General features: G+C 39.2%; 1 protein-coding gene across 4 annotated transcripts; it reads right to left on the reverse strand.

Annotated features, from left to right (window-relative positions):
* Positions 1-9,369: 9,369 nt before the first annotated feature.
* Positions 9,370-12,080, reverse strand: LOC307144163 (uncharacterized protein C10orf143 homolog). 4 transcript variants are annotated; one of them, XM_079846208.1, is made up of 5 exons: positions 11,894-12,043; positions 11,704-11,751; positions 11,237-11,371; positions 10,568-10,630; positions 9,370-10,105 (listed from the first exon to the last, which is right to left on the reverse strand). In XM_079846208.1, exons 1-5 carry the CDS (start codon positions 11,900-11,902, stop codon positions 10,076-10,078), a joined length of 285 nt encoding a protein of 94 aa, XP_079702334.1. In that variant the 5' UTR covers positions 11,903-12,043; the 3' UTR covers positions 9,370-10,075. The 4 variants fall into 4 exon arrangements, with proteins under 4 accessions (XP_079702334.1, XP_079702331.1, XP_079702333.1 ...); XM_079846206.1 differs by having other exon boundaries at positions 9,371-10,105; positions 10,568-10,633; positions 11,894-12,080; XM_079846205.1 differs by having other exon boundaries at positions 11,704-12,067.
* Between the last annotated feature and the right edge of the window lie 414 nt (positions 12,081-12,494).

Genomic DNA, 12,494 nt, shown 5'->3' on the forward strand with positions numbered 1-12,494 from the left:
ATTACTTAAAAAAAAAAACTGTCAACGCAGCAGATATCTTGGAGGAAGCTAAACTGGCCTACTTCACTTGCAGGTGTTTTTCAGCATTTTACGCTGCCTCAAATTTATATTTCAAGCTAATCAGCAAACAGCCAGCAGCTTGTTTATCCCATTTGGCTGCTGGAGGTGGTAAGTAGAAAGATGTGAATCGAATCTGCGCGAGTGTGAATCAACAGGCCTGTCGTTGCCAGGAACCGCAAAGTTTCCTTCCCGAGCAGAACAGCATGCGTGCGTCTTAATTCTCTTTACCTTTCTGTGCTTCCTCAGGGGACAGGCTGCACGTTCGCCCCTCTTTGACTCGGATTTGATTTAACCTTTAAAGCCAGGTGCGCAGCTTCCTCTGTAAACATCATCCGACGTATTTACCACGACTGCTGCGTAGATACAAACAAGACAGGGGGGCTGTGAACTCGGCATGCATTATTAATCTATATTATGCTTTATATTCTTTATCAGGAGGGTGTGAGGAGATAAAACGCCAGCATTAGCTGCGTTTGCTCCCTTCCTGCATGACACACGTGGGCTTCGCTTCCTTTTGTTCACTTCAGTCTCTTCTGACACTCAGCCTGGCGTTAAACAGAGCGAGAGAGAGGCCTGTTTGTGTGTGTGTGCGTGCTCGAACACTTCTAGCATTTCAACTGTTAGCGGCGTCTGACTCCTGACTGACAGGTCGACACGGCAGCGCTACTCTACATGCTTTCATGGCATCATGTATGTTGTGTGGGTCTGTGGGGAATGCTTTGAGCGCCTGGAGAGCTTCGAGCACTGTCAAGGCTCACTAAGAGCCACAGAGGTGATCGAGGCTAAGTAAAAAACCTTAAAATACACCAGCATCGGTTGTGCTATTGTTTTTTCACTGAAGGGAAAGAGGTCTCGCCGAGGTCTCCGTTCCCAGGGGAGCCAGCGATGATAAGAGATGTGGCTTTCGGAAATAAAAGCGCATTTTTACATGACTTGATGTGTGTTGCTTTCAAAGCACAAGCTACAAATTTGCACATGGTTTGTGACATATCATCACACACAACAGATGATTCAATAAAACCAATACAAATACGCTGGAGTTGTTTTGAAACGTGTCACCAAAGAAAACAAAATGACACACATGCTGAATATGATAAAGTCAAACACATGATTCAAATTCATATATAAATGAAAATGAAGCATTCTAATCATGCCATTATATATTTTTGTACACCTTTATGCCATTGCATTACAGTAATCAGAATTTATTGTGCTTAATTATAATAAAATAATATCACAAAGGCTTCATTGTCTTATTTTATTGATATACCTTTTAAAGCGATGGAATATGACCTGAAATGTGTTTTTGTGAGATCCACAATTATAATCCTTCATCCACGACCTTGACATCATACTATGAGACATTAATATTTGATAAAGGTGTCCTAGACACCTTTATATGATTATGTTCAAGCCATGAAGGGCTCCCGATGCAGAACAAAGGAATACCTGGCGATATTTTTGTCAAGGTTTCAAGTTGTTTTTAAGCATTACGATGATTCTCGGTATTTCATTTTAAGAGGTTGCACCACAATGGTAGAATATCGTTTGTAGTCAAACTAATTTGTGTGGTTTGGTTATTACATTTCAGGCCCCTGCATCCCACGTTTTCCTCTGAAGATGAATAAAACATATTGGGTAAAGGTTACACATTACAATATCTCTCTGCAATAGGATATTGATTCTGTAAAAATGAAATAAATAAATAAACAATCCAGCGAATCCCTCCCAAAATCATCCATTTATGAAAGCAATTTAACAAAAGCCAACGTATGCATATTAACCATCTATGAGAGCATTGTCGGGCGTGATTTTAAATGGATGGATCTTAAGATTTAGGACAAAAGGCTTCCATGAAAGTCTGAATGAGGCAACCGCGGGACACAATGAATCAGTGCCCCACATTCATGTCTCTGAGACTCGCTTTAACAGATATAATGCAGACACCTCCACGGCTCTTTATTCCTTCCCACAATGTGCAGCTTTCAGTCCATTCATAAACAGGAAACATCAAAAGATTAGGCCGAAAGATGTAGATATCTTAACGGCGCAAAATGGTCATATATACACAGGTCGCCCGCGTGGTGCATTTACACTTTAACTGCATTCAAAGAGTTACGCCCTTTATTGACGAGGGTTCTGATAATGCGCCGTTATCTAGCAAAGTATCTTTAAGTGAGTGCAGAGGTAGCAAATTTGACTCATTAAAGGAGCATAAAATTGTGTCTTTGTGCATGACCTTTTGTTCAGCATCTTTGGAGAATTCTGTTACTAAAGAGAGCAGTTTTTTGAGAGGAGAGAGGAAAGACTCCACGAGTATTAGGTTCCCGTTGGGAACAATGCCGACAGGTTCACCTTGCAGAGCATGGGTGTAACTTAGCCTAGAATATTGTGGATCAAAGCCTCATAAACAAAGTAGGTGGAAATGGTGTAAGAGTATATGAGATCCAGAAAAGAACACAGCCATGAAAGAGACGGGCCTAAACTTCGGGAAGAGGCAGAGGAAAGATGGAAATTTTGTCACTGCTGCGTTTCGGCCTTTGGACTCTTTAACTGAGGTCTCTCAACGAGCAACAGTTTCCTGTTTTATGAGATTCTCAAGTCTAAATAAGGGTCTTACAACAGTTTTAATGACTTGACAATGGCTATATGTTCAGAAAAAGCGATACAAATATTCTTCGCTTACTATTTCTACAGTATATACAACATGCACATTTTCAGTATACATAAAACAGTGGTTCTCAACCTGTAGGTTAAAGCCAAAAAAATGGTTTTGATAGAGTTATGGAAATCCAACCGGGAAAGTTGGATCTTTACAAAAGATTGTTAGCATCTCATTTTTAATCATTATTTGTTCAGATTGCCAAAAGATATGTCGTTTTTACACAAAATTACATTAAAAATTATCTTTTTTTTTTAAATGGTAACTGAATGCCATTCACACGATGAACATGAAGTCATGTGACAACAATGTACACTCTTGGCGGGGTGTATGGTTCCATGAAGAACCTTTAATATCAAAAGAACCTTTCCATTGCACAAATGGTTCTGGTAACGCTTTAGATTACGGCCCGGAAAGTACTGTGTAAGTAAAGAGACTTTACAGCATAATTCTCGGTAATTATAGTGTAACTATAAAGTAAGTATGTGTAGGTATAAGGGAATGATATGTAATATTGGTGGAATAAAGGGGTAACTATCAGGAAAATTAACACATCTACACAATTTACACAATCTGATATCACTCGGAAACCTTTATTTAAAAAAGTTTTTAAAAACAGATTTACAACACTTATTCGTTTCTCTTGCTTGGCTTTATCCTCGTCTTGTTCCTCTACTTTTTCGTCCTTGCCACAGATGAATCTAAAGAAGGAATCCCATGTCTCTAGCTAGTGTTCTGTATTATGAAGCTACACTGAAAATACAGTGCACACAGAAATGTCCTCACCGTTTACTCGTCTTTCACCCTCATGCCATCCGAGATGTATACGACTTAATTTCTTCATATGAACACAGAAAAATAAATAATCTCTGCTAATGAAAACTCATTTGGTAAAAGATTAGTAAATTATGAGAGCATTTCTTGGTGTACTTTTTATTTTAATAAATAATAATACAGAATATCAAAAGACATGGGATTCATCTTAAGAGCCATCAGTGGAAATAACGATAACGAAGAGGAAGACAGGCAAGAGAAACAAAAAAGGGACAAAACGTGCCTCTTTCTGTCCGGATGTTATTATTTGAAATGAACATTTTTTTTTTTTTTAAATGAATAAGAAGTGTCAAATCTGTTTTGGATTAAAATAAATATTTCGGAGTGATATCAGATTTTGTACATGTTGTTTATTGTACTTACCCTGTAACTACACGGAAAATGACCCCTTATTAAAAAAATACTTACATTTTCCTGATAGTTACCCCTTTATACCCCCAATATTACATATTGTTCCCTTATACCTACACATACTTACTTTATAGTTACACTATAATTACCGAAAAATATGCTGTAAATTCTCTTTACTTACACTCTAAAAAAAAAAAGGTTCTATATTGCACCAAAAATGGTTCTTGGCTCGTAATCATAGGGGAACCTTTTTTAGTGCTATATAGCACCAATTTTGGTGCTTCAGTGGTTCTTCAGAGGTTCTTCAGCGGTTCTTCAGAGGTTCTTCACCGGTTCTTTGACTAAGGTGCTATATAGCACCTCTGAAGAACCGCTGAAGAACCACTGAAGCACCAAAATTGGTGCTATATAGCACTAAAAAAGGTTCCCCTATGATTACGAGCCTTTTTTTTTAGAGTGTACACAGTACTTTCCGGGCCGTAATCTAAAGCGTTACCATGGTTCTTTGTAGTGCAGAAAGTTTCTTTATAGACTATGGTTAGAAAAGAATGGTTCTTCAGGGAACCAAAAATGGTTCTTCGTCGTAATCATAGAGGAACCACTTTGGGTGCTATATAGCACCATATCTTAACATGTTCTGTATATGGTAGCGGTGCTATATAGCACCATGGTTAGCGGTGCTGTATAGCACCTTAGTCAAAGAACCGATGAAGAACCTCTGAAGAACCACTGAAGAACCACTGAAGCACCAAAATTGGTGCTATATAGCACTAAAAAAGGTTCCCCTATGATTACGAGCCAAGAACCATTTTTGGTGCCATGTAGAACCTTTTTTTTTTGAGTGTATGGCATCGCCCTGAAACCCCTTTTTGGTTCTTCCTGGCACCTTTATTTTTAAGGGTGTAGCATTCTATGGCTGCATCTGAAATTGCATATTCTCTTGAGCACATACTTATTTTGAATAAGTAATTACTTTGTGAACGCTAAAAAAGTTCTATATAGCATGAATGTGTGTGAATGTAATCTGGGCGTACTACATTCATCATGTTTCACATTATCATGTGACCTACCGGCGTCAGTTACATTGTTTCATGGGATAGTAAAGTGTCCATGCACACTTCAGAATCAAGGATCATGATTGCTGTGAATTCGGACATACTTATTTTGTCATATACTGTTTTTCGCCTACTATATAGTATGATCGTATTCGGATGCAGCCTATTTGAACAGAGTCCACTGTGTGAAATACTGTATCCCACAATGCAGCCCTAAGGCTGATTTATACTTTTGTTCTGGACCTGCGCCGCAGCCTCTACACCGTGGGCTACGCGCCGATTTTCATTTACACTTCTGCGTCCTTGTCTGTGTTGACGTGCACTTACACATGCAGAGGGAGATTGTACACCCTTGAGGGAGGGGTTCTGGCAGACCAATCACAGCGCTTGCGGTCCGAGTAGAATTGATGCGTTGTTACATTTTTGGAGGGGTGCACATCAGGGTACGTCGTAGGCTATGCAACACACAGCCTAAGACATAGCTATGGCGTACACACGACGCAGAAGTATAAAGTGGGCTTTAAATTGGCCTTCCATTTCCAGTACAATGGATGAATCTGAAGTAATTAGTGCAATTTCGTGTAACATCTCTTTTTTATAAGCTGCCACCACTCACTTTTTTTGCATTATTTAAAAAATTGTTTATATATATATATATTTTCTTACTTAGAACTGGTTCTCCTATATGGCATCGCTGTGAAAATCCCCTTTGAACGTTTATTTTTAAGAGCATATTCCATTGCGAACACAGCCCATGTTAGTTTCATCATTAATACGCATATATAATCAAGAAAGCAACCAGTCAGCACGTTGGAACGCTCGATTGGTTTTCCTCCTCCCTGCTGACAACGAACGAGAACCAGAAATTTCCCCTGCATGCGCACACGGCGTACCCTGACCCCGCTGATCTGTACAATAAACCCATAATAGCCCTTTGTCTCCCTGAGGAGAACACACAGGCAACCTGGGCCACTTACAGGAAACCAGGAGCAGGTCCACGCAGCGCCAGGTCACCGGGAGAGCGGCGGGGGGCTGGAGAGAAAAATAATAACTCATCTATGAGGACGAAAGCACCAACATCTAAACAAACATATATGTGCACCTGTCAGGAGCGCTCGGAGGGACTAGAGGAAGATCCCGCATTCATATCCACTGTGTCAGATAGCAGTTGTCAGGCTTGACCGGTCTGATCTCCTCGTCTTCCTCCTCAGCATCTCATTACTGTCCTTATGAAATGCTCTTATGGGCCGCACTTGATCTCCAAATATGAGTTCTGAAGATGAGTTGTTGTTTTCCTTTTTTTCCTCCCGTTCGCTCTCTCACTCCTCGCCGGCCTCCTTTATTAGCAGCTAAGCTCTTTACACTTGTAGCATATTGCAGTAGGTTATAGGACTAAGCTTTATTGTCCTACATTATTGAAAATCTAGGCTCTGAGAGCTGGCCCCAAGAGGTCAAGCTTTGTCTGAACGCTGCCTCTCATTTCTCCACCGACAAAAGCTAACACTGAGGGAGGGTGAGGAAGATTGAGCTGGTAATATACTTAAATCCATCTTGGTTGACTTAGCACAAACTTCGACCCGTCCCCACGGCTCCTCCTGAGCTGAGGTAATTCCTTTATAACTTACAGGAGCAGAAACTATGACTTATGAATACACGGCCACTCTTATAAGTCTCTTGTAGGAGAAGCTTGTTTTATGAGCAGGGCCGCAGCTTGAGGAAGTCATATCTGCGAGAAGAGTCACTCATGTCAAAATGAGTATTAAAACTTGCTGTCTGAGGGGAATAGCTAATATAAGTCTTTGCCCCTCATGGAAAAAGCATCAATGTGTGGTGCAGGTGTTCTTCATATTAATCGGAGTCATTACTGAGAATGTAAAACTTCATTAGAAGTACGTTAAAAGGGGTTTATACACTGCCCGGCCAAGAAAAAAAGTCACTGTTTGGATTTAAATAGTCAAATACTTAAGAATGTGTCTTCTAACCCTAATCGATCAAGAGGTGGGTACATTTTTGGTCAAGATCTTGTTTTGACAATGCAGAAGTCAAGCACTTTGTAAAGTATCCTCCCACACCCCAAAGATTTTTAATGTATTTAAGGACTCAGAGGTGTCAATTCATATGTGAAAATGATTCTTCATGCTCCCTCCCAACCATTCTTTCACAATTTGAGCCTGATGAATCTTGGCTTTGTCATCCTGGAATAAAGCCATGCTGTGTCTTCCTACATTATTGTTTAAAGGCATAGTTCACCCAAAAAGGACATTTATGTCATTAATTACTCACCCTCATGTCCCTCCAAACCTGTAAGATCTTTGTTAATCTTTGGAACACAAATTAAGATATTTTTGATGAAATCCAAGAGCTCTCTGACCCCTCAGACTGCAACGTAATTACCACTTTCAAGGCCCAGAAAGGTAGTAAAGACATTGTTATAATAGTTCATGTGAATACATACATGCTACATACATACTTGTTAAAAAGTGACAAGAATTCTTTTTGTGTGGGAAAATTTATTTTAGAACTTTATTCAACCATTTCTTCTATTCTGTGTCAGTCTCCTATGGTGCACAGTCAGAACTCTGTATTGGCAGACGTGTGATGTTGACGCAGGAGCTGGCCAATAGAGAGCCGGCATTCTGACTTAAAACCCGGAAGCACGGCACTGTGTTTACAACGTGAATAGTGTAGGAGACTTAGGGTGCGTCCCAATCAGTTCCCTAGCCCCGAGCTCGTGAATCATTGTGTACACGAATTAGGGCACTGGAAAGGACGCTGGCTCAATACACATTGGGACACTGATGACTCTATTTCCGGCGAAGTGTCCGGTCGGCCAGCATGAGAGTCATACGCTCTAACAAGGAGGCTAAAGGCTGCAATCTCTAGCGTCAGTCGCTAGAATGTCTCTTGAGATCAAAAGAGTGAGGTTTACTCGCCCAGCAACTATAGCTGGCCTCCGTTACAATTGTACAACATCATTACTGGTATTTATGAACAACAGCAGAGATTATATCTTTTTGACATTACCATATGTTATTTAAAGTACATAATGATAAATAGCCTACTTTGCTTGTTACATATATGTGCAACATTTCAGCCGCAAATTAATTATAAATGTTATTATGTTTATTACCTGTCTAGCGATGTATGTTTATGCTGAAATATAATACAATAATGATGTCTATTTTTAAAAACATATAGCCTATCGCGTGTCATTACTTCTGTTATGGGAACATAAACTTAGTCCGAAATTGAATACTTCCCTACTATAGTATGCTAAAAACAGTAGTATGTCCGAATTCAGTAGCCGGATGACCTACTGCTTGCTGCGAGATTCTGAAGTGTGATTGGCCACTTTACTAGGGAGATATGGATGGAGGTGAAGAAGTGCAACTGATGCTGGTAGGTCATGTGATAAAAACAACATGGCGGATGTAATACGACCAGAATACATTCATACTACACATTCATACTATATAGAACATACTTTTTTAACGGCTGTGAAGTAAGTAGTACCTACTCACATAGTGGGCCTACACGATTTTAGACGCATGCTATAGTAAGCTTCAACGCACCCTGGGTTTTGCGGTGCATTGTGGGATTTTTTAGGGAGCGACCGTTTCAGTGCACTGGAAGGATTCTGCGACTGAGACAGCCTTTAAAATGGCCGACTCCCTGATCAGTGCCCTGACTACTAGCTGATTGAGACGAACCCTTAGACAGAAAAGAAGAAATTGTTTAATAAAGTCATTTGTTTCATTGAGCACAAAAAAATATTCTCGTCTTCATAACATTAATGTTGAACGACTGTCTCATGGACTATTTTAACAATGTCTTTCCTACCTTTCTGGGCCTTGAAAGTGGTAATAACGTTGCAGACTATGTGGGGTCAGAGAGCTAGCTCGGATTAAAAATATATTTATTTGTGTTTCGAAGATGAACGAAGGTCTTACAGGTTTGGAACGACGTGAGGGTGAATAATTAATGACCGAACATTACATTTTTCTTGAAATGAAAAGCTACACATTAGGGTTTGAAGAACTGTTGCCAAACACGCTAGAAACATAATAAATAATGATCATAGTCATAGACTTAAAAGCATTGGCCTACTTAAATCCCGACTGTTTTTAGCCAGGTAGTATATGCATGCAATCGGGACTAAAAAAGAGCATGTATTCTGAAATTAAATGTTTTCTTAAAAAAATGCCAAGAATATTTCAAATGGATCAAACGCAAAAACAGATGTTTAGTGGCATCAAATATTGAAAAGCTGGATTTTAAACACTAGTGACTGGTCAAAGCACCCCTGGAAGAGAAACGGAATGGGACACTGCCATCTTGTGCTCACTTTGGCGAACAGCAGGCATTGTATATGGAGCCTGAATTGACGATACAAATCACAAAAGCTTTCACCAAATTAGACTTTAATGCAAAATATTCTGGATTGGGTTAAAAAAGAAGAACGCTGTAAACGATTACAACATTGAATAAAGGAAAACAAAACAAGAATTTACCCATTGGGATAAAACAAAACAGAGACAAAATATCTATAAAAAATATCCTTCATTTCAAATGAAGCTGACACATTTTTCAAACATTTAATAACAACCACATAAAATTAAGCTGAAATGTTAAACCATGAACATGGTTAAATGAAATTAAAAACAATCTCACACTTGAATTAACATATTTAATCATAAGTCTTTTTGATTATTATTTTTTTTTTAGAAAAATAGTCTAAAAAAATATGTATGCATTAGTTTCACTGACTACAGCAGTAATTGCTTTATGAAAATCGAGACCAAGCAACACTGGCAAATGCACAGTGCAAAGATGTCAACACACTTCACAGCAGTGTGATCTAGACCATCATTCATTGCCTTTTCTGTCACTGGAGTGCATGTTCTCGGTATTGTAACCCTCACTGCTACAAAACAATAGGTGCTTCTGTAGATAAAACAGTACTAGGTGAGGTGATTTGGAAAAGGCATGAAAGGCACAATGCGGGAAAACCCCACATGGTCCGGATAAACCGCAGACTGCTTCTCTGCAGCGCTTTTCCCTTCTCCGTTTATTCAGTCGATTCATTTTCTCCAGGAGTCACCGGCAATGCTGATCAATACCTCATGATGTGGTTTATATGGCCCTGCCAGAGACAGAGAGCAACATTGATGTGACACAGGTCAACTTCACTCAACACCCAATGCATTGTATGTATAATGTTCATTAACCCTACGCAAATTGATATTCATATATGCTGACTGTTCCCGTGTCGTAGTGGTTAGATCAGCTGGTAGGTACTCTGGCCTCCGGGAAAACCGTTCAAAATGTGCATTTCTTTCTCGTCATGAATAAATATTGATTTGCAGGAAGTACAAAATTTCCAAAGGCAATCATATTGCTTGTATCAACGCCGTCCGGTGAAAGTGCTGTAGGTAGACTTGAGTGTGCGCATGTACAAATTGCACAAGAAATTGATGAATGTGTCATATCATAAAAAGTGGCATGTTATCCACACATTCTTTCCCCTTGTCAAACCCTAAATGACATAAAAAGAGAAGGAAATATTATTTGCAACCCACACAGAACAATGCCAAATATTACTCACAGGTTCACCCGCCATACACCTGGGGCAATGCTGTCCTACACCACGTCCCGGGGCGGGTAACACCTGCTGGCAAGCCCAAAACACATTAGAGATTAAAATAAAGATTTGCAAATAGATATGCACCATTAAAAAGAACGTAAGACTAATAAGTTTTTAAGGATACAATGTTACTTTGAATGTAAAACGTCACTTTATGGTAAAATATTATATTCACAGAGACAGTGCCATAAAACAGACCACCTAACAGACTGTGACCTTTAACCCCTGCATTCCAACAGCTCCATAAACACAAGCACATCAGATAAGAGCAATATACATGTTCATCGCAACACTGTAAACAGGAAGAGGAAAATAAGACAGGAGAGAGCCCTAGTTTGGAAACATTTATTATTATTATTATTTGTTTCAATCAAACTGGATATTGCATGTATTTTGGATTGGAAAAATGGGCTATATAAGTTTCTTTAAATTCCTTGAGAAAAACAACAGGCATTTTACCGCATTGGGAACTATGTGTCGGAAAATACCTAGTTATTTTATGTGCGTTTGGAATCCTAAAAGAACACAAAAATTATAATTAGGATCCGTCAGGGTTGCTTCCAAATTATGGTAGAAACTCCAATAGGATTTTCCACTAGACAGAGAACAGGCATGTGTGAGAATATGTACCATGCCGGGGACGCTGGCGCTGTGTCCATTTTGAGGGCTGTGATTCGGGGCATCCCATGTCTCCATTGGAGTGTCCACCACCACCACACCATATTCAACATGCCCTCGGCCTCCCAGTCCATTACACGGCCGTTTCTGTGAAATTCAGAGATGCATTAAACTATATTTAGCCTAATTATGTAATAAGATGGCAATGAGAGAAAAAGCAGCTGTCATGCCATGGTGGTGCCCACGGTTATTATAAATCATAACAGCTATTTTCAGGGATGATCTGCTGGGTGTTTATGGATAGGCACTAATAATAACTCTTTTTGTAAAGGGCAACAGTCTGTGCAAATGCCATGGAAGGTCAAACAAATGCTATCCAAAGCAGACACATACGTGCATATTTGATATGTTTAAAGCATGAATTAGGAGTTAGTAAATATTTAGTCATATAATATAATTTAGTAAATAAATCAATTTACCGCCTGATTGTGCCACTGTTCAAACTCTCCACTACGTCTTCTCTTATTCTGCATGGGACTTATGCAATCCATTGATTATTTTACAGTAACGTTACCTTAAACTCGCAGATTTAAATGCACAACACTTGATAAATTAACATAATCCGCCCAGACCTCCCATTTGGATCAATATGCACAATCAAAAACCCACTGTATTCATCTTTTATCCATCGCACATCTAGGTTTCTGCACAAGTATTATAAAAAATATAATAAACACAAACAGTAAGTCTAAAAATTCCCGTTTTTAAAATCAAAACAATGCTGCTGCACTTTCCCAAGTGACTCTTCACGTCCTGCTTATTCCGAGTTATAGTTCCTGTATCGTTCAAGATGGGTGACATACAGTTGCGCCAACCAATCAACGAACAGTACGGGAAAACAGAGGCGGGGCTACGTCAAATAGAGCATTATTATTTGACGAGAGAGCATTGAGCGCGAATGAGTCGGCCAATGTAATTTAAAGGAATAGTTCACCTCAAAATAAAAATTTTTTATGGTTTATTCTCACCGCTGGATTTGTCACACTTAAATTTGTAAACCTAGGGTCATTCTTAATGTTATATTGTTGCGCATTTCCCAACCCTGGGTTGCCATTATTCTTGAATAAAAATTAATTAATGTGACTGTCAAGTTACAAAATGACACATAATTATTATTGTAAGTCATAAGGAAAATATCCAAGTGAAAGATGCAGTGCAAGATGTGCTCATTCAAGTTATTATCAGGTTATTTCTACATACTGTACATTTC

This window comes from Gobio gobio (genome assembly GCF_949357685.1).
Source record: "Gobio gobio genome assembly, chromosome: 20".
In the NCBI taxonomy this organism is placed as follows: Eukaryota; Metazoa; Chordata; class Actinopteri; order Cypriniformes; family Gobionidae; genus Gobio; species Gobio gobio.